Source organism: Mustela lutreola, chromosome 3 (assembly GCF_030435805.1).
Source record: "Mustela lutreola isolate mMusLut2 chromosome 3, mMusLut2.pri, whole genome shotgun sequence".
Taxonomy (NCBI): Eukaryota; Metazoa; Chordata; class Mammalia; order Carnivora; family Mustelidae; genus Mustela; species Mustela lutreola.
The window spans coordinates 171,077,442-171,104,748 of NC_081292.1; the positions used below are offsets into that span (position 1 = coordinate 171,077,442).

At 38.9% G+C, this 27,307-nt stretch overlaps 1 protein-coding gene across 4 annotated transcripts in view; it reads right to left on the reverse strand.

Moving 5' to 3' along the window:
- GIGYF2 (GRB10 interacting GYF protein 2) overlaps nt 1–27,307 on the reverse strand; it is a 150,315-nt gene that overhangs the window by 109,446 nt on the left and 13,562 nt on the right. For 3 of the 4 annotated variants that reach the window (XM_059167700.1, XM_059167699.1, XM_059167696.1), the window contains exons 3-4: nt 11,938–12,022; nt 291–420 (exon numbers count right to left, since the gene is read on the reverse strand). In XM_059167700.1, coding sequence (XP_059023683.1) covers nt 291–420; nt 11,938–11,978 — 171 coding nt within the window. In that variant the 5' untranslated portion in view covers nt 11,979–12,022. Of the gene's footprint in view, nt 1–290; nt 421–11,937; nt 12,023–25,641; nt 25,720–27,307 lie in introns of all 4 variants that reach the window. The other variant, XM_059167697.1, reaches the window with a different exon arrangement.

Consider the following 27,307-nt stretch of genomic DNA (forward strand, 5'->3'; position numbering starts at 1 on the left):
ATTAAACTGGGATAGAAATGGACATGAAGGAGGCATTAAAAGGAAATTAAACAAAGTATTAAGTGCTGAATATTCCCTGTTTCCATGAAATTTTCTACTCCTGTAACAAAATCTTAGGTCTTCTCTAAAAAATACTGAGCTCCTTACACTTAGAAGATTCTCTGTCAATGACTGCAGGTTTCAAAGCAGGGAAACAAAACCAGAAAAACCATGGGTACTTCATCTATCAGTGTATCACTGTACATACCCTAAAATCTCATTCATAATTCTGAACTCTACTTTTCTCTTACCTTGTTATCTTTAAGGAAAAGTGCTAACATTTCTTCTCGACCATAACGATAGTCTGCTAACTTATACTTCGGCAAAGCTGGAGAAAGAGGAGGGGACGTGATACTCCCACCACTGGACAGAGCCCGGAGCCTAGAATAGGAGAGACATAAAAAATAAAATGTCAAATATTCTGGCACTAAGAACTTCTATTTTTATATACTACAAAAGTGTTCATTTTAGTTCTTTAAAAGAGCAGAAAGAAATCCCATTTTCTCAAGGTATCCAAGATTTTAGCTTTAATACAACCTGCTGTCATAGCACATTAAGAGAACAGTTCATTGAGAAATAACCAGACGACCATGCGGTAACTCCTTACTTAAAAGGTTATCATGGCATGTCCCTGAGAAGTCTGGCAGTGAAGAGGTAACTATTTCAAATCATAAAAGGAACAGAATTAAAACAGAAGTGAAATATCACCTTATACCTATTAGATTAGTAAGAATTAATGAATCTGACAATACCAATTAATAAATCTGGAATACCAGTTGTTGGTAAGGATGTAAAACAATGGAAATTATCAAGCAGTATTTGTGGGATTACAGTGGAACCACCACTTCAAAGAATGATCTACTAATGTTTAAAACATTAGTATCTGCTAAATAAGAACGTATGCTATACAAAAGAAAAAGCAAAACACAGAAGCTTACAACAAAGATATACAAGCAAACCTGAAAATAAATTTATACTGTTTAAGAATACATATAAAATATAGTAAGTATAAAAACAAACATGAATTGACAAATACAAAATTCAGGATAAGGTTCTATTTGCAAAGGAAAGGAAAATATAAAGGCTGTTTTAATTATACCTGCATGATTTATTTTCTCATTCATGCTATACAGAAATGTTTGTTACAATTTTATACTTTTATATCCCTATAGTATTTCACAATTCATTTTTACTGGAAGCAATGATCAGTATGTTGAATGTGAAAATGCACTGAAGCGTTAATACAAGAAAAAAAAAATTTTTTTTTTAAAGATTACCGTTGTAATCATTTTTTTTTTTAAGATTTTATTTATTCGACAGAGAGAGATCACAAGTAGGCAGAGAGGCAGGCAGAGAGAGAGAGAGGAGGAAGCAGGCTCCCCAACAAGGAGAGAGCCCGATGCGGGGCTCGATCCCAGGACCCTGGGATCATGACCTGAGCCGAAGGCAGAGGCTTTAACCCTCTGAGCCACCCAGGCGCCCCACAAGAAAAAAAATTTTAAGCCGTATTTACTTCTAGGAAAAAATAAAAATATACCCCAAGAGGAATGGAACCGGGAAAGAAGGAGCATTTTTATAAGATGCTTTTATTTAGAGAGGAAAAAAAAAAGGTGGGTGAAACTCAGCAAAAAATGGCCATAATAAAACCTCACTGCAGCACTGTGTCAAACAGCAAGTAGCAAAACCACTACCAGCAGGAGCTCCTTATCTGAGGGCTGCCTGAAGTTCTATAAAGTAGTTAAGTATCAAGGGTAAAGGGGACCAAGGTACTTTTACTTCAGTAGTTTACCCTAAAGGAAAAGTCAATTGAAGCATTAAAATATATTCCCCAAATTGTTCAGCTTTATTCACATACTCAAAAAAGGGAATGATCCACACATTTTTTAAAAATATGAAGGAAAGCAGAACATTACTTGCATAAATATAAAAAAGTGTTTATATGTACAATACGGAGAAAAGGGGGGATGTATTAGTACACTCAAGATTGCTAGGGTCTTTTTTCAATGTTTCTATCTTCTCTTTCTACTTATCTTTTCTTAACATTTTATTTATGGACGATTTTGAACATACATAAGAACATCAAGAATTACATAACGAACTCCTACATAGATTCACCCAGCCCCCATATCAATAACCCATAGCCAACCCTGCTCCTTCTACCACTCCATCTAACCCTCTTCTGATATTGTTTTCAAGGAATTCATATGCTTTCAAAAAAAATTCTGAAGAAAACTTTCCAAGATTTTGGGGGGACTTTATTTTTTAAAGATTTTATTTATTTGAGGGAAACACAGCAGGGGGAGTGTGGATGGGGGAGAAGCAGGCCTCCTGCTGAGCAGGGAGCCCCATGCAGGACTTGATCCTAGGCCCCGAGGATCATGACCTGACCTGAAAGCAGATGCTTAACTCGACTGAGCCACCCAGGCGCCCCTGGGGGAAATTTTTGAAGGGAAGTTTTGTCATCAGTAAATACTCTGGAATGTCCTCTCCAAAAGAATTTTTTCTAGTCGGGATTTTGCTGATTTTTATCTCTGTGATACACCTTAACATGTTTCTCTGTTCTCTGCATTTCATGTACATTGGTGACTGGATGTAAAGACCTGATCTGATCTGGAAAGACTACTTCCATATAGTGGTATGTTATGCCATTTGGAAGCACTTACTGCCTGGTTCGTTTTTTGAGTCTAGCAGTCCCTGAAGACCAATGCCAAGGTGCCTAAGTTTATTCACTAAGGTTATGAAGTGATTTTATTCTATTATTCCTTCTTTATTAGCTGGAGTATTTCTATAAGGAGAAATTTCTCTCTTACTTATTTAGTATTGTTACCGAATAGTATAGTTCATACAAGAAAGAAAAAAGTCTTGATTCTTCTAATTAGTTTTCAAAATAGGGACTTAATTCCCTAGCATCTTCCAATGATAATGATAACAAATAATTTTAATTAAGTTATTTCACTGCAATTACTAACAGTATTCAAATTCTCATCTTTCAAGTAGGCTACGTACCTAATGAGGGGCTTAAACTCATGACCCTGAGATCAAGAGCCACATGCTCCACTGACTGAGCCTGCCAGGTGCCCCTCAAACTGTCTCATTGTTGACCAGCAGGAGACTCTTCAGGCATGCTCCTAAATCCTTCTGACACACCCCAACAGTCTTTAACAGCTTTTTTTCTGTTATGTCAATATGTTCTATGTTCTAGGCATAGCTTGTATTTCTTGCCTTAGGCCTAGAATCAACCATTTCTCCTGGGAGCCTGATTCTCCTTAATGCATATTAAAAATGCAAACTGGGTGCTAGGAGTGCTTATTGCTACTAGGCTGGTCTTTTGTTTTCTTTCCAAATATTGGACATAGCGGTCATTTAGTCCAACTCCTGTAAGACAGGTTGGAACAACCAGGAAAGAAAACAACATGAAACATGAAGAACCACTGCTAGAGGGCCCTCCACAAACTGCTCTCCACCAAATTCATGTATAGCTGGGCTTTTTCCTGAAAAAGTGGAATTAATATCCGCTGAGAACTGAAGCTGGGAATTTTACATAGGAATTACTTCACATCATTTCATTTCAGCTTCACAACTCCAGGAACAGATGAGGGTTAAACAACTTGCCCACACTCAGCCAACAAAACAAAGTCTCAAACCTAGATTTTCATGACTAAAAAGATCAAAACTCCCAAACTTTATTTAAAATAGGCAAGGTTGGGCGCCTGGGTGGCTCAGTGGGTTAAGCCGCTGCCTTCGGCTCACGTCATGATCTCAGGGTCCTGGGATCGAGTCCTGCATCAGGCTCTCTGTTCAGCGGGGGGCCTGCTTCCCTCTCTCTCTCTCTCTGGCTGCCTCTCTGTCTACTTGTGATTTCTCTCTGTCAAATTAATAAATAAAATCTTTAAAAAAAAAATCTATAAAATAGGCAAGGTTTGGGAGTGGCTCAGTTGGTTAAGCATCTGCCTTCAGCTTTAGTCATAATATCGGGCTCCTAGCTCAGTGGGAAACCTGTTTCTCCTTCTGCCTGTGCTATCTCTCAAATAAATAAAACCTTAAAAAAAAAATCAATCAATCAAATAGGCAAGGTTTACTTTGCCAAACATTAATTTTAAAACATACATTTTTTTATTTTTAATTTTTTAAATTAATTTATTTATTTTCAGCATAACAGTATTAATTATTTTTTCACCACACCCAGTGCTCCATGCAATCCGTGCCCTCTATAATACCCACCACCTGGTACCCCAACCTCCCACCCCCCCACCACTTCAAACCCCTCAGATTGTTTTTCAGAGTCCATAGTCTCTCATGATTCACCTCCCCTAAAACATACATATTTTATTATAAATTATTTTAGGGGCGCCTGAGTGGCTCAGTCGATTGAGCATCCAACTCTTGATTTCGGCTCAGGTCATGAACTCGGGTTCACCACAGGCCCCTCACGGCAGGCTCCATGCTCAGCAGGGAGCTGGCCTGAAATCCTCCTTCTCCCTCTCTCTTTGCGCCCCGCCCCCCACACATACACTCATACTCTCTAAAATAAATAAATAAAATCTTTTTTTAAAAAAAGAAACTATGTTAAAGTAACTTTCTTATACTAAACCAGTATGCTTGCCACTCCTTCCAACCACTAGAGGGCACATCTTAGACACTCTTTCAAGTGAAAAACATTCCCGTACTGGCAAATAGACACAATGTCTCTTTAGAGACTTTCCTTCTCCTGGCTCAACATTAATTTCTTCATCTGCTCCTCACAAGGTTTCAAATCCACTTATCACCCTGGTCCCTTCCAATGGACCCTACGCCCACTGCCCAAGGACTGAATGTCCAATGTCAAGGAATGAGTATTTCTTATAAGCCCCAGATCTAAGAGTAACATAACCAGAGTGCATTCTCAAGAGATTCCTCCAGGACTGTGAAGAGAATGAACTAAGGCAAACTGAGAGTAATTCAAACTAAGATAGTAGCTTCAATGAGGAGATCTGTGCTCTACTCAATAATCAGCAAATCCTGTTCCAAGTCCCTCTTCACCTACAGATATTTGTAAAAGCTAAAAACACACCTGGGTAACATCCCTCCCTAAAAACCCACCAATGATCTTTAACCTCTCTTCTGACACTGAGTTGTTTAAAACCCCTTTAATGCAGCATCCCGTCTAGCTATGCACTATTGCTCATCATTCCTCTTCATTTCAGAAACATCTCCACATCCATACTTGTGGTCACTTCAAAACCCAGAGCAAAAAAGAAACAAAAAAACAATGGCATAATCTGGCTTCTCCCCTACAACTCCACTGCTCCAGTGAAGTTCATCAATAACCTCACACAAATCCAAGGGACAATTTCCCATCAGTCACCTTCTTCTTTCTGGTCATACTGAGATCTGTTTAACACAAAAGGCCAAGTTCTAATAGAGGCAGTAGTAACTGATGGGTAGCATTAGAAGACCTTCTAAAATCCATGACACCCCCAAAACTTCACTTATTATTGTTCCAAATCCAAACTTCAGTTTATGAAGGCAATCTGGAGTATCCATGTAGATGTGTGAAAGTATAGGAGTCAAAAAATATTTCTGGGTAAGCTCCTGATTCTCAACTCCATCTTTGACCTCTTCCCTAGAGCTTTTAAGTCTTCCATATGAGCCTCTCAGCTTTTGCTTTAACATCACCCAAACCTTACTCATCAGCTTACTCATCCCAAACCCCTTCATCACCTTAAGGTAGGTAAGGACATCACCATCTACTCAACCACTGGATTAAGAGTCTGGGAGTCATCCTTTACTCCTCACCTTCTACCATGTCCCATATCCAATTACCACATCCTACCAGTTTTAGATCCTAAATCTCTCAAGCCATCCTATCTATCTTACTATCCACACTTTTCTTTCTTACCTGGACTGCTACAACAGCATCCTAAGTGATATAACTAGTCATTGTTCAACCTCCACTCTACTACAAATACATCTAAAATGCAAACCCAAATAAAATGTTCCCTGATTAACAACTCTTCATTGGCATGCAACAATCAAATAAAATCGAGTTTCTTAACATAGAAAGGATGCCTCCAAGCTCATCTCTCCCACACTTCACAGTATAGTAAAGATAGTGTCTCAGAATTCCTCTCTTAAACTTGCTGTTTCCTGCCCCCTTGTCTTTACACATGCCTTTTCTGCTATCAGGAAAATTTTATTTTTTCAAGCCATTTTCACTTGTAGGGAGGGAAGACTGCTGGGGGAACAGAGAGGTTAAGTGCAAGAAGGAAAAGGAAGAGTCAAGTCAGAATGAGGAGGATGAGGAGTTGGAAAAGAGAATGGTACAGGGAAGAGAGCTCAAAATCCTCAATACCTGGGCTAGACACAAGTACCAGCTCAGCCTTCATGAAACTAACTGGCTAGTGGAAGAAAAAGCCAATAAAAAGTCATGCAAATAGACATAAAGCTATTGAAGGATTTTGGAGAAAACCTGACCCAATTTATATCTTAAGATTGCTCTGGCTGCTGAACAATGAGAAGAATGAAAGCCAGAAAACATCAGGCCACTCCTGTGATTGTTTATGTCAGAGATGGTGGTGACTTATAACAGGGTAACAGCAATGCAGGTGGAGAGAAATGAACAGATTTGAGATATGTTGGAGATGAAACAGAAATGGCACTGGAATTGACTAGATGTAGAGATACAGAAGTAAAAGAAATATCCAGAATAACTCCAAGACTTTGGGACTGAGCAAATGGGCATACTGTGGTATTTTAAGATTAAATAAATCTAAAACAGAAAAACTCATGAGCTCAGTTTCAGAAAAGTATGAATGATGAGATGTCTATAGGCATCAAATAAGCAGATGAATACTATACTTCGCTATGCTTCCTTCACACGTCAACATTATAGTGAAATTACTGTCAGCTTCCCCACTACATAATTCAAAGGCAGGTACCATGTCCTTTCAACCTTGTTGCCTCAGCACCTAACACAAGACACAGAACATAGGAGGCATGTGAGAAATATTTTCTAAACAAATCTTAATATTCTCTTCTAAAATATACCCTGGGGGTGCCTGGGAGACTCAGTCAGTTAGGCATCTGCCTTCAACCTAGGTCATGATACCAGGGTGCTGGGATCAAGCCCCATGTCAGGCTCCCTGCAGCAGTGGTCTGCTTCTCCTTCTTTGCCTGTCCCTGTTCACATGTGTGAGCACCCTCTTTTTCCCACCTCTCTCAGATAAATAAAAATAAAATATTAATAAATAAATAAATTACACCCCTGGATAATACCAAAATTACTTATCCCTTCAGACAGCACAAATATCTTTCACTCTTTTTGGAAAACTGGGATAATTAATGCATCCCATTCTTCAGAACTTCTCTCATTTTCCCCACAAGCCCATGATACTTAGTAACCCAACAATAACACATTTTTCTTCTTTGCCCTCATTTCTCCCCACCCCCATGAGACTTGAGTCCAATATTTACTAAGTGCCTATGTTTAGTACACAAGGGTAAACAATGGGCTTACCAAAATTGAGAAATACAGTGCCTTTCTTATATTCTTTTCTGAGTAAGGTAAACACAGAGACACAACACAAAAATGTAACTATTTTAAAACAGGTATAAACAAAATGCTTTGGGGGAAATAAGTGCCTCACTTTCTTGCAAGGAAAAGACCTAGAAAAAATTTCCTTAAGACCAAGGAGATGAGATAGAAGAAAACCAGGAGGAAAGCCAGGTAACTATCTGCACTTATTCCCCCTACGATAGATTCCTTTATCATCTACATTTATCTATTTACAATCCTCAACGTAAAAATAAAAATAATCCCCCCAAAACAAGTAAATAATGAATTTTTTTTTAAATGTCTTTAAGTATATATATAAACATTTGCAGGGAAAAAAATAGGATACAAACCAAAATATTCACAATGGTTCTTTGGACGGTAGAATTAAGGACAACTTATGTATTTTCTTTTTCTTTTTGTACTACCATTTCCTCCACGGTTTTCTAGAATAAGCATGAATTACTTTGTTACTGAACCAAACAAAAATTTTTTTTAAAAATCCAAAAAACCTAAATCTACCAGATTTAAAACAAAAAAATTTTTTTTTCATTTTTTTGTAAGGTAGTACTTAGTGTTTTGTCAAGGGTGAAGTAAACAGGCATGGGATGGGAATTAAATTCACACAACCCTTCTGGTGGTCAATCTGTCCACACATCATCCAAAGCCTTAAAACTGCAATTTTTGTTTTAATAATTCCACTTCCAAGGAATTACTCCAAAATAATCAGCAGTACCAACAAAACTGTTCAAAGATATATACACACACATATTTATAATAGCAAAACATTAAAAATCAACTTTACTTTCCAACAACTCATTCACTCAATGAACAAATATTTATTGAGCACCTACTATATAATGCAGGCACTGGAGATACAGCAATGAACAAACTGTACAAAAACTGAGACCAAAGTACCTGCCCTCTGTGGAGCTCACAGTCTAGTGGGAACTGGAGGATGGGATTTAAATCATAAAGAGAATAAGTGAGTAAAATAGTTGCCACGTTCCATTTAGATATAGACCATTAAGAAAAAATTAAGGGCGCCTGGGTGGCTCAGTGGGTTAAAGCCTCTGCCTTAAGCTCGGGTCATGATCCCGGGGTCCTGGGATCAAGGCCCGCATCGGGCTCTCTGCTCAGCCAGGAGCCTGCTTCCCTTCCTCTCTCTGTCTGCCTCTCTGCCTACTTGTGATCTCTGTCTGCCAAATAAATAAATAAATAATCTTTAAAAAAAAAAAAAAGAAAAGAAAAGAAAAGAAAAAGAAAAAGGAAAAATTAAGCAGAGTAGAGAGATAGGAAATGAGATGGTATTATATACAGATGGGTCAGGAGAGGTCTAAGGCAGTAACATTTGAGTAAAGACTATTGTTTTATTTCTAGAAACTATTTACTCCTTCATTAAATCTATCACACCTTTTTAAATTGCTTTAGTGTTATATAATACATATTTTTATTCTAAATATAGAGATAAGCTAAGACCTAAAGACCCCACATCCTTACCTTAAAAAGTCTATGTATATGGTCATTCATGGTCTGTCTCTACCACGATTTTCAACATTCTCCCATCTTTACTACTTCCCCAAGGATCAGTAAATCTGTTCATTTCATCTATTTCTTATTGAATATTTGTTTTTACATCATAATAGAAATAATTATCTTAGTGAACAGAATAAAGCATCACTGAATTCATTTCTGTATGGTTCAGAGCGACACTCTAATGGAATGCAATCACTCTAAATTTTGATTCTCAAGTGTTCCGGACACAGCTCCTTACTTCAGGTTCCACAATGAATGCAATGTTACATGCATGGAAACACAGCAGCAGCTTCTACTCATACTGCAGCTTCTAAGCTCAGGGTTATCTGAGTTACTTAAGGGTCTCATGTATTCCCTTTCCCAAAAGAAACAAGGCAGTATGCCTATTTAGACCTCCAGAACTTAGTTTAAAAGCATTCCAGGTGAGTAAGGGAAGGACCCTAAGCTCTAATAATGCCTGCACAGTAAAAATTCAGTAAAGCTACTGTTTAAGCATGGGACTTCTACTAAAGCTACTTCAGTTCAAATTCTGTATAAAACCTGGACTGATCAAACAAAACTTCAGAGTACCAATGAAAAATGTGTATAGTGCTACTGGTAGACTGGGTCAGTGACCCACTGAAACGACTCCGGAAACTCATGGTTTAGGGCAGAGGCCAAATAGCTTTTTTCTGTAGAAGGCCAAAGAGTAAATATGTAAGCATTCAGAGCCAGATGGCCTCTCCTATGACTACTCAACCTTGCCACTATGGTATGAAAGCAGCCAGATAATACGGAAACAAATGGGTATGTTTTATGTTCCAATAAAATTTATTCATAAAAACTGTATTTATAGTCTCACAGGCCATAGTTTGTCAATCAATGATACAGGGCATCAAGCTAAATGTGTACTAACTTAACTCTAGAACATCTCCAGCAGTTTTTCTTTAGGCTGAATTCCTAGTGTTGTCTCTTTTTCTCAAAAGGCGGGAGAAGACAACTTCCTTAAATTAGCTGACAAGTTTAATCATGTGTTTTTTTTTTTGTTTTTTTTTTTTAAATTTTATTTATTTATCAGAGAGAGAGAGGGGGAGAGAGCAAGCACAGGCAGACAGAATGGCAGGCAGAGGCAGAGGGAGAAGCAGGCTCCCTGCTGAGCAAAGAGCCCGATGTGGGACTCGATCCCAGGACGCTGGGATCATGACCTGAGCCGAAGGCAGCTGCTTAACCAACTGAGCCACCCAGGCGTCCCAAGTTTAATCATGTTTTTACAAAGAAAAGTGTGTAAATACAAAAGAGAAGCGGTTACAAATTCTAGACAAAGGCAGAAGAGTTACACATAAAACAGTTCAACAAGTGAGCTATATAGATTTAAACCCACCTTATAAAGCTAATAAGATGTGAATTAAGATTTAGCTATAAGAATGTTCATCAAAAATATTTTTATAATGAAAACCTGAAAACAGCCTATATATGCTACATCTAGAAGGCTAAGTAAATGATGGTACATCATACAATGCAACCATTTAAGATCAAGAAAACATTTATTTAAAAAAAGATACTTTAGATGTGGCTCTTTTTTTAAAAGGTTACAAAGCTGAATGTACAGTATGATCCCATTTTTGTGAAAATAAATGTACACATACACAAATAAGCATACAGAAAAACCACCCACAGAGATAAACTAACCTATTTACAGTAGTTATATCATGGATGGTAAAATTATGGTGATTAGATCTCCCTCTGGCTCACTTGTAATCTCCAATTTCTTCAGAAACATATACTGATACGGCAATAAAACTATTTTTAAAACACAAGCTAAGAACTAAAACAGGTACAGCATTACTTAGGTCAACATTTCCAAAATAATTCTCAAAGTAGAAAAGCTGCTTCAGTTCCTAGAACTTCAAGTAGTGACTTCTCAGTTTCCAAATGCTAGCTATAAGGGCCAAACAAATTTAGGAATTACATATAAAAAGAAATGCATAAAATAAGTTAATAAGTGTCTTCAAGCAGAGAGTTACTACAGAAGTCTGCACCATTTTTCACCTAAACAATCAAGAATATTTAAGACACCATTCCAGTTTATCTATTTTATATACTGCCTCTGGCCCAAGATTTGAATAGAAAAAGCAACTATTCATGCCACTGACGAGAGGATCTTCAATCACCAACATTGGGGGGAAAGGAGGAAGAGAGGGGGAAAATCACACTACAATGTGATGGATCTCAAAATTCCATGAGAATTCCATATTCAGGGTCCAAACACATCTGTAAGAGACTCAAAAGTCAATTAATTGTTATTATGGCAAATGCTATCCCAACCTTAAATGAGCTACAATTAATAGCCAGTATAATTCTGGACCACCTGCCTAGACCATCAATAAAATACAATTCAAATAATAATTCAATAAAAACTATGTTTTCAAATAAGTCTATGAATAGCACTCACGAAACAGCATTGTAGCAGAAAACATATACAGATAAAAATGTTACGATTATAGGTGAAATTTTATATGCACTTAGACAAGGGCTCAAAAAAAAAGGGCAAATAATTTGCTAGAGTGGTGGGATTGCAAGAAGTCCATTATCATTACATAACCATTACCAGTGCAAAACCAGACCAAGAAAATCTTGTTATCATTACAAAGCCAGACCAAGAAAGCTTTTTTTAAATACAGAATGCAGACACTAACCAAACATAATTTATTCCTAGAGAAGCTAAGTTGTTTTCAACTAGGCACAAAAATCAAAGTCTCAAAAACAAACCACCCAATATCTGTACAAATACCTTACTACTGTACTAGTTGTACATCCAATATCAGATAGGATATGAGATTTTGAAAACTCACCATTCAGGCCCAAAGTTCAGTGTCTGCGTTTCCGCTGCCATTATTTTCTGGTATCTTTACAACAGATTTTTATATGTGGAGAAACCTGTTAATGAGAAAAATATCTCCATCCAGTTAATCAAGAGGAAATACAGAATTCCAGCCCAGAAACTATATCTAAGGTGTTTTACTTATTCCCTGGCTCCATTTAACCAGAGCCAACAGAATATTTTTTAATCCCTATTTATAACAGTATAACAGGAAAAGTAAAATTCATAAATCCCCTTACATTTCAATTCACCATCTTCTTATGTTTATCTGGGGGAAACGGGGCATGGTATAAGATGAACCCAATGAGATAGGTGGGAACAGACCAGGCAGGACATCAGGGACCAAACTAAGGACCTTCTTCATTAGCCATTGAGCAATAGGGAGTGAATGAAGGTAACAGATTGACATTTTAATATATATTACTCCCTTGCAACAGTTCTCCCATTACCATGAGGTATGTTAAAGATTCTTAAAATAAGCATCCCCCCTTCCTATTTCACAGCTTCCACAACTCTCCCCACTTTCTGCTTAGCATTTTATACACTAGTGATTCTTTTTAAAAAATTATCTTGAGAGGCGCCTCAGTGGCTCAGTAGGTTAAAGCCTCTGCCTTCACCTCAGGTCATGATCCCAGGGTCCCAGGATGGAGCCCCACATTGGGCTCTCTGCTCAGTGGGGAGCCTGCTTCCCCCTCTCTCTGTCTCTGCCTACTTGTGCTCTCTCTTTCTCTGTCAAATAAATAAAATCTTAAAAAACAAAAAATTATCTTGAACCATCAAGTTAAAATAATTTGCTAGTAAGTTTCATTAGTGACCTTTCAAAAACCATTATAAAATATCAGAGTTTAAAGTGAAGTCAGTCAGACAAGAAAAGATAAATACTGTAGGATATTATTCATATACAGAATCTAAAGAAAAACCAAACTCAGAGAAACAAAGAGTAGAGTAGGTAGTCACCAGAGTAGTAGAGTAGGAGTCACCAGAGGCTGAGAGGTGGGGAAGATAGGGAGCTTTGTGTTCACAGGGTACAAAGTCCCACTTCTAGGGATCTTATGTACAGCAAAGTGATTACCATATTATATACGTGAAAGTTGTGAAGAGATTAGATCTTAAATGTTCTTACCACAAAAAAAGAAATAGTAAGTATGTGATGGAATGAGGTGTTAGCTTTATGCTATAGTGGTAATCATTCTGCAATATATAAATGTATCAAATCAATACACTACATGCTTTAAACTTATGCAATGCTATATACATGCTTTAAATTTATACAATGCTATATATCAACTCTATCTCCATAAAGCTGGAGACAGAATGGAAAAAGAATATTACAGCTTAAAAATGAAAAAATGTAAGTATTGTATATATACTGTAAATATCTCCAAGATAAATTCACATCACCCTTTTATTTCTGTTTGTCAGATCTAAAAAATATTAAATAGAAAAAATGCCTCAGGGCATCTGGCTGGCTCAGTACAGCATTCAGTAGACCAACCCTCTTCTTGATCTCAGGATTGTGGGTTCAAGCCCCATATTAGGTATAGAGATAGCTTAAAAATATTAACTAGAGGGGTGCCTGGGTGGCTCAGTGGGTTAAAGCCTCTGCCTTCAGTTCAGGTTGTGATCCCGGAGTCCCGGGATCAAGCCCTGCACTGGACTCTCTGCCTAGCAAGGAGCCTGCTTCTTCCTCTCTCTCTGCCTGCCTCTCTGCCTACTTGTGATCTCTGTCTGTCAAATAAATAAATAAATAAAAATATTAAAAATATATATATATATATATAAACTAGAAATTGGTCAAAAATGAAGAAAAGGCAAAGTAAAAGTACATTAACATCCATAATCAGCTATTAATTTATTTGCCTTCTGGGAAGAAAAGAAAAGGGGAAAAAGCTCAGTGGGTGGGGATAAACATAAAAGTAAATAAAATATAATTTATCTGCCCTTCTCTGGAAGGTTTTCTAGCCCCAGTTCAACTCTGAGGGTTCCATGGAGACACCCATATTCTAACTTAACTCTGAACTGCTACATGGCCCCACAAGCTTCACACCAGACTCAAGCTTGAGATCAACTTAGTGCCCTCCTCCACCTCTTAAGTAACTGGTGATTCTATTTAAAACAAACAAACAAACAAACCAATAACAACATCACAAGATACATGGTATCCCACATTTTAACCTCTCCCAAACTGGAATACATCTTAATTAGTGTCCTGTTACCACTGCTCTCAGCCCAAAGAAAGTTGTGCCACAGGTGTCACTGTCTGCCCGTAGTAAACTTAGTTATAGCTGTTTACTAGCATCCTTTCAACTGCATTGTTGTTAGTATCCGATTTTAAACTGCTTAAAATGTCTCCCAAAAGATTATAATATGGTTCTAAATTGAAATGAAATGCAGTATATAAAAGAAAGCAAACAGCAATGGGATATTAGTGAAATAACTTTTCACCATCAGAGAAGTGACTGTAAGTGCTTTACAGAACCTGAGGAAAAGAACCAAAAAAAACCACACACAGATAAAGCTTGTTCTCGTTTGCTGCAGAGACTGGGCAATGCACAACCCACATGTGGCCATCTGCACCAGCTGCAAAAGTACTTAAAGGGGGAAATTAAACAACTTGGACTGGTTTTAAGAACTTCAGAAGCAAGAAATCACTGAATTTTACATTGATAAGAAAACAACGGAGCAGTCCCCTAAGAAACATTTCATTATTAACACCCTTAATAACATGACACATAATAACATGACATAATGGGGGAAAAGGGGAGTAAGGAAACTTCCATAATCCTAAATTTTTTATTATTTAGAAGAGTCAGACATAATATGCAGAAATTTGAGGAGTACCTTAACCAATATATTTCACTTCTATTGTCTCTTTGAAATATACACAAAATATATACTATGTAATAATAATCTATTACACTTAAATAAATTTAAAAGAACTTTTTAAAAAATGTAAAATAGGGGCGCCTGGGTGGCTCAGTGGGTTAAAGCCTCTGCCTTCGGCTCAGGTCATGATCCCAGGGTCCTGGGATCGAGCCTCACATCGGGCTCTCTGCTCTGCAGGGAGCCTGCTTCCTGCTCTCTCTCTCTCTCTCTGCCTGCCTCTCTGCCTACTTGTGATCTCTGTCAAATAAATAAATAAAATCTTTTTTTAAAAAAATGTAAAATAATGGGGTGCCTGAATGGCTCAGTGGGTAAAGCCTCTGCCTCAGCTCAGGTCATGATCTCAGGGTCCTGGGACCAAGTCCCGCATCAGTCTCTGCTCAGCAGGGAGCCTGCTCCCCCGCCCCCACCCTGCCTCTCTTTCTGCCTGCTTCACTGCCTACTTGTGATCTCTGTCAAATAAATAAATCAAATCTTTTTTTAAAAAAATGTAAAATAATGGACACCTGGATGGCTCAGTGCATGCAAGTCTTGGAGCTCCTGGGTGGTTCACTCCCTGAAGCTCTGACTTCAGCTCGGGTCGTGATCTGAGGGTCCTGATATCAGCCCTGAGTCAGGCTCCCTGCTTAGCAGGAAGTCTGCTTCTCCCTCTCTCTCTGCCCACCACCCCCCTAGCCCCCAGCTCATGCTTGCTCACTCATGCATGCCCGCATGCATGCGTGTTTGTGTGCCACACACTGGCACACACCTGCACACACACTTGCTCCGTCTCATAAATACAATCTTAAAAAAAAAGAACATCCAACTCCTGATCTTGGTCATGTGTTGGAGCCCCACGTTGGGTGTAGAGATTACTTAAAAAATAATAATTTTAAAATGTCTTTTGAATCTGAAAATATAAAATAAGTGAGCCATTGCAGACAACTGAAGGGAAAAAAATGAAAATAAAAATTTTAAGTAATTAGGCACGCCTGAGTGGCTAGTGGGTTAAAGCCTCTGCCTTCAGCTCAGGTCATGATCCCGGGGTCACGGGATCAAGCCCCACCTCTACTCAGCAGGGAGCCTGCTTCCTCCTCTATCTGCCTGCCTGTCTGCCTACTTGTGATCTCTGTCAAATAAAATCTTTAAAAAATTTAAATTTAATTTAAAAATTTTAAATAATTAAAATCTTTTTTAAAAGGGGGGGATACCTGGGTGGCTCAGTCGGTTAAGCATCTGCCTTCAGCACATGTCATGATCCCAGGGTCTTGGGATCGAGTCCCACATCGGCTACCTGCAAAGCAGGGAGCCTGCTTCTCCCTCTCCTTCTGCTTGCTGCTCCGCCTACTTGTGCTCTCTATCTGTGTCAAATAAATGAAATCTTAAAAAAAATATCTAAATAATTAAAAAACTCTGTGGCAGAGCTTACGTCATAGTATGAGGATTTCTTCTTCAGTAATACATAAAGAATCTCACAGCTGATGAACACTTGGATTCAATTAAATTATGGTACATTCCAACTGAAATGACTTGCCAAGGTAGTGATGATCAGACCCCAAGAAGATGCCCACTGTAAATCAATACAGGCATTCTGCTTACACATCAGTCCTATGGCCATATTTAGCACAAATCAATTCAGTGTGCTTTTAAAAAGTAAGTGGACCTACTTGGCTTTTAAAGAACTGCAGAGGCTACATCAACCATAAGACTTCACTGTAAGACAAAACATCCTGAGGGAGTGTTTTTACTACCATTTTACACCCCATCCAGCCAAATGTTTTATACTCAAACCCCCATGGGACTTTGACCATCGGAAAATAGCTCTGAATTTATAAAGCAAGCAGATTTGAACCAGACTCAATTTACAAGGCAAATGACTCTCCAATAAAAACTGAATTATTTGGGGGCACCTGGGTGGCTCAGTTGGTTAAGCATCTGCTTTCAGCTCAGCTCATGATTCCAAGGTTCTGGGATCAAGCGCTGCAGCAAGCCCTGCACTGGGCTCCCTACTCACCGGGAACCTATTTCTCCCTCTCCCTCTGCAGCTCCCCCCACCCGCCACTTGGGCTTTCTCACACACGCTAATAAAATATTTAAAAAAAAAAAAACTGATTTGATAGTTGTGAAGATATTAAAATCACTTAAGAGATTTTTTTTTTAATTCCCCCTTTATTACTTTAAGGAGACACAGGCCTCAGAAGCAGAAAGGTCCATGGCCACTAATACCATAAAGGATGCAAATGGAGTCCCTAGAGCTGTGTAATGCCTAACCTTTCCAACTGCAGAAAGCAGGACTAAATTACAGGAGAAGCCCTAGACTTAGGCAGAATCTAAGGAACAAGCAAGGAAATCCTGTTCTGGTCCTGTTTACCATTCCACCTATAAACCTTTCAGGTAGTGCCAAACTACCTAACCATAGTATACAAATTATTAAATGCTATTTTTTTAGGGGCGCCTGGGTGGCTCAGTGGATTAAGCCTCTGCCTTCAGCTTGGGTCATGAGCTCAGGGTCCTGATATAGATAGAGCCCCGCGTCGGGCTCTCTGCCTCTCTGCCTACTTGTGATCTCTGTCAGTCAAATAAATAAATAAAATCTTTTTTTTAAAAAGCTATTTTTTTAATGCCCTGAGCTGGAAACCTAACTACCACTTATAACATGGTTTCCATAAGATTACTTCCTAATGTAAAATTTTCTCAAAAACTCTTAAGAACCAAGAATAATAATCTGTGATTTAATTATCACTAAAGAGACCTATATTACTCAGAATGGTGTTCTACCTGTTCTCTTTTATGAATTAAAACGGGAAATCTTAAGAGTCATGACTGTTGAAAAAATCTCATTTAAATGCTTACAGTATTATAATCTTTAATTCTGAATTCCCCACTTCAGACTGCTCCTTCCACATTCATTTAAATGACACCAGTTCTAATGTGTTTATATATGTACTAGAGAGCTTGTCTTACCCAATGCCTCTGAATTATAAATTAGTCAGAATGGAAAGTGGGCCTATTTCTCAACTGTTCTTTCTAAGGATGCAAGGAGGTCCTGAAATGCATAGGTTCAGCCTTGAGCTAAATGTGGTCAACTCAAAGCCCCAGGAGACTTTTGACCATCAGAAAACAGCCCTGAATTTTTACAAAAAGTCAGGATTTGAACCAGACTCTGGATGCTGTGCTCTTCTGCCTTTCTAGATTGCCTTTTCTCAAAACTCTTCTCCTTTTCCTTCCATGACAACAATAATGTACTGGTACTGTTTTCCTACCTGTGTTTCCTTCCTATTTAGTTGCCATTCCCTAAAAGTTTCTCTTTTCTGACTTCCCTCAGCATACCTATGGTTTAACTATAAATTCTGTTTAGATACTGTCTTGAACCTTTTTTTAATCTACGATGGTATTCTCTACCACAATGGTAGAACTCTGCCTACTAAGTCACAGAATAAGGAACACATGGAGATTGCTGTTGTCATCATAACAAGAGCAAAGAAATTTCCAGACTGTTTCAACACCCTGGGAAGGGCCCCCCCACCACCCTCGCCCTGCTGTGAATTACAGACTTGATTTTTTCTCCCATGACCTAGAAGGCATTTTCAGTTCCCTGCTCCTCCTAGATATCTACCTCATCAACAACTGATCAAGGTACCCTAGTTCTCAGAACTCAGTGGTCAGCTAGGCTTAAAAGCACAAAATCATCTGCAACTTCTTCCTCCCTGCTTCCTTATACCCTGTCATTTTGTCTCAAATTAGGTCAGTTCCTCCTTCAAGATTCCTCTTGCACTCTCCTTTCATTATAGTTAAGCCTTTGTTAACTCATGTTTGGATTATTACAATAAAATTTCTAATTTAATTCCTGATCACTAACTACTCACAACCAACAAGATTATTCTTCCTAAAGCACCATTCTGGTCATGCCTACCCCCTATAAAAACGGTCAATATGGTTGACGCTTGTGTGGGTATGCGGCACCTGTGTGGCTCAGTCAGTTAAGCCTCCGCTTTTGGCTCAGGTCATGATTCCAAGGTCCTGGGATGTGGGCCCTGCATTGAGCCCTGCATGAAGCCCCGCATCAGCTCCCTGCTCAGCTGGAAGCCTGCTTCTCCCTCTCCCCTGGCCCCTCTCCCTGCCTGTGTTCTCTTTCTGGCTCTTTCTCCCTCTCAAATAAATAAAAGCTTTAAAAATTAATAAACTGGGACGCCTGGGTGGCTCAGTCGGTTAAGCCTCTGCCTTCAGCTCAGGTCATGATCCCAGGGTCCTGGAATCCAGTCCTGCATCGAACTCCTTGCTTGGCAAGGAGCCTGCCTCTCTGCCAACTTGTAATCTGTCAAATAAATAAATAAAATCTTTAAAAAATAAAATAAAGGGGCGCCTGGGTGGCTCAGTGGGTTAAGCCACTGCCTTCGGCTCAGGTCATGATCTCAGGGTCCTGGGATCGAGTCCCACATCAGGCTCTCTGCTCAGCAGGGAGCCTGCTTCCCTCTCTCTCTCTGCCTGCCTTTCCATCTACTTGTGATTTCTGTCAAATAAATAAATAAAATCTTTAAAAAAAATAAAAATAAAAAATAAATTAATAAGGGCGCCTGGGTGGCTCAGTTGGTTGGACGACTGCCTTCGGCTCAGGTCATGATCCTGGAGTCCCGGGATCGAGTCCCACATCAGGCTCCCAGCTCCATGGGGAGTCTGCTTCTCCCTCTGACCTTCTCCTCGCTCATGTTCTCTCTCACTGTCTCTCTCTCAAATAAATAAATAAAATCTTTTAAAAAAAAAAATAAATAAATAAATTAATAAAATAAAAATAAATAAAAATAAACCTACCATGTATAGCAAAACTCCTGGTATTTTAGGTCCCCAGCAATCTGATAACCCATACCTCCTCAATTCAATCTCCTACTGTTTCACCTCCAAACTCAAGGCCAAATGAGAACTTTTCTACTCTCCACAGCATTCTCTTTCATCTCTTCATGCCATTCCTTCATGCCAGGAGGACTGCCTTGTCCTCCCTCTCTTACAGTGGCATGCATAAAACCAAGGTCTATTTAAGTATCTACTCCATTTCCTCAGCAGCAGCAGCACTGGTCCCTTTGGAAAGGAAAATCTAAACAAAGGATGCAGAAATGGAACGGGACCTCCAGGATTCTATACTGAGGTGGAATGCTTTTTCAATCTGTATGTAAGAACTGAAAGTAAACAGAAATTAGAAAAATAAAATCTGGGAGGAAAGACAATCGTGGTTTTGGTCAAAATGAAAGCACCTGGGGAAATACCCCAAAACACCATTAATAAAGACTTTATTCCACTACAGAGTCAGGGGGAATGAGAAAACAGATTTGGATGTAAATCTACATAACTATAACCAAAAATTGAATGAAACTACCCCAAAGCAGAAGTCAAGCAAGGACAAGCTCAAGGGACAAGAACAAAGCTCAGCAAACATAATGCAGGAGAATACTGGCAAGAAGAGAAAGATTAGAGATCTCTAGCACTAACTTTGCATCCTATCATGGACTCTCACTTTCTCCACATTCACTGAATTTAAACAGATAGGAGAAAGAGCCAGGATATTTGGGGAGATTATCCATTTATTCAATACAGCTAAAAACTAAAGTGAAGATTGGTAAATTCGTGGCCATATCATAGAAGACTTTGTACACTATATCCCAAGGGCAATGAAAGGCTATAAAAGATTAGGGCAAGAAAATGTTTAGGATGAAGCTGGTATTTCATTTTTTTGTTGTTTTTGTTTTGTTGAAACTGGCACTTTAGGAAGATCATTCAAGACACCAGGAGGAGGACAAATTAGCAAGAGCTAAAAGGAAAGGAGAGGTGTTAGAAATTCAGCAGATACTGTGGAAGCCAGACCTACATACCTATAGAGAGACAGGTGATAATAACAAATAACTAAATTCGCTGATATAAAAAGATGCCAACAACGTATTAAGTGTTCAAGGCAGGCTATAGAGTACAGACAATATAACATTTGACACATTCTAAAATATATTCTTAGTAGGTATACATAAGGATGTCCCAAAATGTTAATATTTACTTCTGAATGGTAGAATTATATATAGTAATTCTCCTAGTAAGTTTCTAATTTGTTTATACAACAAAGATAGTACTGGCACAATTTTTTTCCTAAAGTTTCTATAGTTCAAAAGTTTCAAACACTGAAATCAAAAAAGACAAAGACTGAAAAGTCTTCACTAGCTTCCACAATGAAGTCACTGGTGATCTGAAGAGTAGTTACAGAAATGTGGTGAGGGGAGGCACTTAGCTGGCTCAGTGGGTTGAGCATGGGACTCTGGATGTCAAGGTTGTGAGTTCAAGCCCCACATGAGAGGTACAGTTTATGTACATACATATACCAGAAAACATGTGTAAAAGCAGAGTATTAATAATTATATAGAGACAAGAGTAAACCAGACTAAATGGTCAACCTTGCAAAGGAAAAGAACAGGCAATGAATGGAAGAGAATAAAGTTCCTGATTGTGCCTACCAACACAGCTACCACTGTGCAGGGAAATGTACTGGTAACCTCAGAGGGCTAAAGAGAAGGCAAAATTATCAAGGCAGGATGGGCTTCATTTACCTTAATAAAGCTGAAAAACAGCCTATGAACAGTTTAACATATGAAAAGGTTTAACACAAAAAAATGACACTTTTTTTTTAAGATTTTATTTATTTAAGAAAGAAAGAGAACGCACAAGCCAAGGGGAAAGGCAGAGGAAGAAGCTGACTCCACGCTGAGATTTATCCCGGGACTCTATCCCGGGACCCTAGGATCATGACCTGAGCTGAAGGCAGACGCTTAACCAACTGAACCACCCAGGCAACCCCAAAAATGACACTTCAGAAACTTCAATAAGAGTTCTTGGAAAGAAATTAAACCATGAGTCTGGGTCAACGGGGGAAAAAACTCAGTGGTTATGGAGATGGAACAACAAAAAGGATGAATAACCAGATGGGACTTTCATTCATCTCATGCCCAGTGATAACAATAACACATGACACAATGGAGTTAGCAGTCCTCAAAAATCCTGAGACAAGTCCTGGTCCTAGCGTCTCTGAAATATAGAAGCACCCTTTGAGGAAGGAGCTGGAAAAAGACATAGTGGACATAATGGTATAAAGTGTTTCAGATAGAATGCATGCAAAATACTGTTAGTTCAAAGACCACCCTATTAGCATACCTTTCTCATACCTAAGCAACTATGACAGAACAGAAGGTAAGGCTCTCATCTCCCTCCTCTAACCTTTTCTCTCCTTTGGCTACTCCAATTCTGGGATAAGGACCTCAGACATAGGTCTACCCTCAAATTTTTGAGAGCTGATTTAAAAATAGCTACATAATCTATATAACCACTCTTTCAGACATTGTCCATTACTCAAAATTCTTTGTAAGTGAATTCAACTAATATATTCCCTCTATGATTAACACCAGGAAATTGGTTTTCTTTGATAAATTGCATCCTATACTTAACAACCAATACAATATAACCTGGCCTTTTTGTCAACATCTTAACAACTCTATACTAAATTAGTCCCCACTAGCAATTATTTTATCTCTGATTACTAGTATAATTATTTTCCTTTTTCTCTATGTATTTTTCTAGTTTTCCTGGGTTCCTCAGCTCCTCTTTGGGACATCTATCACTCTATATGCATGTGAGTACATTTTTAAAAGAGGAGAGGGGCACCTGGGTGGCTCAGTGGGTTAAAGCCTATGCCTTCGGTTCAGGTCGTAATCCCGGGATCCTGGAATTGAGCCCCGCATCGGGCTCTCTGCTCAGCAGGGAGCCTGCTTCCCCCTCTCTCTCTGCCTGCCTCTCTGCCTACTTGTGATCTCTCTGTCAAATAAATAAATGTTTTTTTTAAAACCTTTAAAAAAAAAATAAAAAAGAGGAGAGAGAAGACATCAACCCAGTTCTTTTTATTGTTGGGTATGCAACAAAGAAAAGGGAGACCTTGGCCTCTCAGCTCTTAAGTCTACCATTTTCTCACAATTTGGCCAAGTGTCAAGAAGCCAGACAACTTCTAGGCACATGCAATCACTACTAACATGAAGGAGCTGCAGATCTATGTAGTTTAAGTTCTAACTGGAGAAACATAGCAAGGAGAAGCCAAAGCAGAATCAGAACCCAGCACAGCAGCTGACAGCTCGACTCTGAAAGTGTTCCCTGTTACGGCTTCTAGAAGTCGTGAAACCTGATTAGCTACCACTACTAACAATTCAAAACATGTACTCCTTTAAAATCTCATGAATCTTTCTTATAAAAACTGTCCACTGCTACAAATCTCCATCTCCTGGATGTAAAATTTGGCTCCCCCCAAATTATGGCAAATCTGGGATGAAGTTCAGGCTGTACTATCCACATCTGACAAAGACTACCAGAATGAACGCATGAGAAACTGAAACTCCCCCCACATTTCCTTAACTCCATTTTCCCAAAAGCAGAAAAAAGAGCTACTCTTCTAGCACTCCTCACACACACAGTCTCAAATAAATGAATAGTTCTACCCCCATTCCAGCAGCAAGCTATTTTTACCTTAGTCAGATCTGGATTAAGATAACACAAGATTAATAACTTCATTAGTGCAAATTAGTTCAACCACTTCAGAAAACAGTCTGGCAATATCTTCAAAATCTCAATATATGCCTACACCATAATGCCATAATGCCATAATCCCATAATGCACTGCTAGATATATATTCAAGGGAAATTTTTACCAAAAGACAAAGATAAGATATTCACAGTAGCTTTATTCATAATTACTAAAAACTGACATTTGGCTACTGTGTTCATCACCACAAATGATCATCCACAGATGATCGAATAAACAAACTACAGTGGAGCTTCAAGGAGAAGGTGGTATGCAAAGAGAGCACTGAAGCTCTGCACCCACTCCCACATACCTGCCCTCTGCATCTCTTCCATCTGACTGTTACTAAGTTAGGTAACATCATTAACACTAAAACAAATGGACGCCATGTGCCTCCTGGCGTGATGCAATGAGAAGAACACAGCAGTATCTGTTACATTCCTGACAATAATGCATAAACTGAAGCTCATCTTGAAAGAACATCAGATATACCCAACCTGATAGACACAAAATCAATTAACTATACTCTCCAAAAATATCAGTCATAAGAGTCAAAAAAAAAAAAAAAACAAGGGGTGCCTGGGTAGCTCAGTGGGTTACGCCTCTGCCTTCGGCTCAGGTCATGGTCTTGGAGTCCTGGGATAGAGTCCGGGATCAGGCTCTCTGCTCAGCGGGGAGCCTGCTTCCCCTTCTCTCTCTGCCTGCCCCTCTGCCTACTTGTGATCTCTCTCCCTCTGTCAAATAAATAAATAAAATCTTTTAAAAAAACAAAATAAAAAACAAAAAACAAAAAACAAACAAAAAAACTGAAGAATCATCCCAGATTAAGGGAGACTTAGAGATATAAAGACCAAGTGCCTGTATGATTCTTAACTTCATCTTGAAACAAGAAAAATTATGCTATAAGAAACATTAAAGAGACAACTATTAACTTGAATAAGAGTCATGGGTTAGGTAATAGTACTATATTAATGTTAATTATGACTGAAATTTTTACTGTGATTATGTAGGAAAATATTCTTATTCCTAGAAAATAACATTGAAGGGGCACCTGCATGGCTCACTTGGTTCAGTGTCTGCCTTCGGCTCAGGTGGCAATTGTAGGGTCCTGGGGTTGAGCACCACACTGGGCTCCCTGCTCAGTGGGGAGTCTGCTTCTCCCACTCCCTCTACCTCCCCACCACTTGGGCACATACCTGGGCATGTGCTCTCTTTCTCTCAAATAAATAAAATCTTAAAAAGAAAAACAGAGGGCACCTGGGTGGCTCAGTGGGTTAAACCCTCTGCCTTCAGCTCTGGTCATGATCTCAGGGTCCTGGGATCGAGCCCCATGTCATGCTCTCTGCTCAGTAGAGAGCCTGCTTCCCTTTCTCTCTGCCTACCTCTCTGCCTACTTGTGATCTCTGTCTGTAAAATAAATAAAATCTTAAAAAAGAAAGAAAAGAAAAAGAAAAACAGAAAATAACATTGAACGCCTTCAGCTCAGGTCATGCATGATCCCAGTGTGCTGGAATGGAGCCCTCCCCTCTCCCTCTGTGTCCTCCCCTCCGTTCGTGCTCACACATGCATTCTCTCACTCTCAAATAAGTAAATAAAATCTTTAAATTTTAAATCTTTAAATTAAAAAAAATTTTTTTTTAATTTATTCAACAGAGATCACAAGTAGGCAGAGACAGAGAGGAGGAAGCAGGCTCCCTGTGGAGCTGAGAGCCAGACGTGGGGCTGAGCCAGAGGGAGAGGCTTTAACCCACTGAGCCACCCAGGTACCCCCCAAAAAAAATTTTTTAAGTTAATTTTAAGATTTTTATTTATTTGAGAAAGAGAGAGAGGGGGAGATAGAGAAGCAGGCTCCCTGCCGAGCAAAAAGTCCAATATGGGGCTCAACCCCAGGACCCTGGGATCATGACCTGAGCCAAAGGCAGACGCTTAACCAACTGAGCCACCCAGGCGCCCCTAAAGTCAGTTTCTTTTTGAACATTAACTTCAGTTTAAAAAACAATTTTAAGGGACACATGGGTGGCTTAGTCGTTAAGCGTCTGCCTTTTGCCCTGGTCATGATCCCAGGACCTAGAACTGAGCCCTGTATCTGGCTCCCTGCCCAGCACAAAGGCTGCTTCTCCCTATCCCATACCCCCTGCTTCTGTTCCCTCTCTCTCGCCATGTCTCTCTATCAAATAAATAAAATCTTAAAAAAAAAAAATTTTTTTTTTAAGGGAGTACCTGACAGGTTCAGTCAGTGAAGTATGCAACTCGATCTCAGGGTTGTGAACTCAAGCCTCACGTTGGGTGTAGACATTACTAAAAAAAAAAAAAAAAAAACTTAAAAAATATTTTAGGGGCACCTGGGTGGCTCAGTCGTTAAGTGTCTGCCTTCAGCTCAGGTCACGATCCCAGGGTCCTGGGATCAAGCCCTGCATCAGGCTCTCTGCTCAGCGAGAAGCCTGCTTGTGTTCCCGCTCTCACTGTGTCTCTGTCAAATAAATAAAATCTTCTTTAAAAAAAAATTTTTTTAAGGTACAAAAATAAAAGGAAACTCTACTCCCACCTATTATAACAGAAAACACTTTTTCCTTTTGCACCCATCTGATCTTCATTTTTAAACATGCAAAATTTTTTTAAGTGGACTCCATGCCCAACATGGGCTTGAAATCACAACTCTGAGATCGAAAGTTGAATGCTCTACTGATTGAGCCAGCAGGTACCCTAACATGCAAACATCTTAAGATCTTATTTAGTTATTTGAGAGAGAGATAGCAAGAGAGCACAAGCAGGGGGAGAGGGAGAGGGACAAGCAGACTCCCCGATGAGCACAGAGCCCAATGCCCGGCCTGATTCCAGGCCCCCAAGATCATAAACTGAGCTGAAGTCAAATGCTTAACTAACTGAGCCACCAAGGAACCCCAAATTGCAAACATTTTTCAACCTTTTAAAAATATACATTTACTGGGGCGCCTCAGTGGCTCAGTGGGTTAAAGCCTCTGCCTTCGGCTTGGGTCATGATCCCACGGTCCTGGGATTGAGCCCCACGTCACGATCTCTACTCCACAGAGAGCCTGCTTCCTCCTCTCTCTCTCTGCCTGCCTCTCTGACTACTTGTGATCTCTGTCAAATAAATAAATAAATAAATACATTTACTGATGTATAAATACATTTACAGATGACAAAACTTAAACACATTTACTAATGACAAAAGTTCATGAAGCAAAATTAGACTTCAGTTATTCATTTTATTACTAGACAGTTAACCCTAGGAAAAGGAACAAAGAACTTTTTTCTGAGAAAGTGATAAAAAGTCAAAAGAATTATCTACATCTATCTGGACCACACATTATATATGAGACTTTGCAAAATACTATTTATTTCTCTCTTTTTATGGCACATGTTCAAAAAAAATTATAGATGTTCTACTGACTTTTCTCCTCACCCTAAAAGAAATTTAAATTCCTGATACACAGTGTTGTGACAAGCACTGTTATCCAGCAAAATATGAATCACTCACTACCCATGCCATGAAACTAAGGTTAGCTTTATGCCTAACAACCCCAAAGCAAAAACAACCCAAATGTTTATCCAAAGATGAATGGATAAACAAATCCTGTAGTAGTCACACCCAATATCCTCAGCAACAAAAAGCTAATTACTGATACATGCAGCAACATGAATGAACCAGACATTATGCTGAGCAAAAAAAGCCAGACCCAAAAAGAATACATACGGAATAATTCCATTTAGGTAAAATCCTAGAAGAACCAAAATTAATCTAGTCACAGAAAACAGATTCAGTAGTGGGGGAGAAAAAATGACTATAAAAAGAAGACGACTTCTACAGGTGATGGAAATGTTATATATCTTAATTGTGGTGATGGCTACACAGGTACATACATAT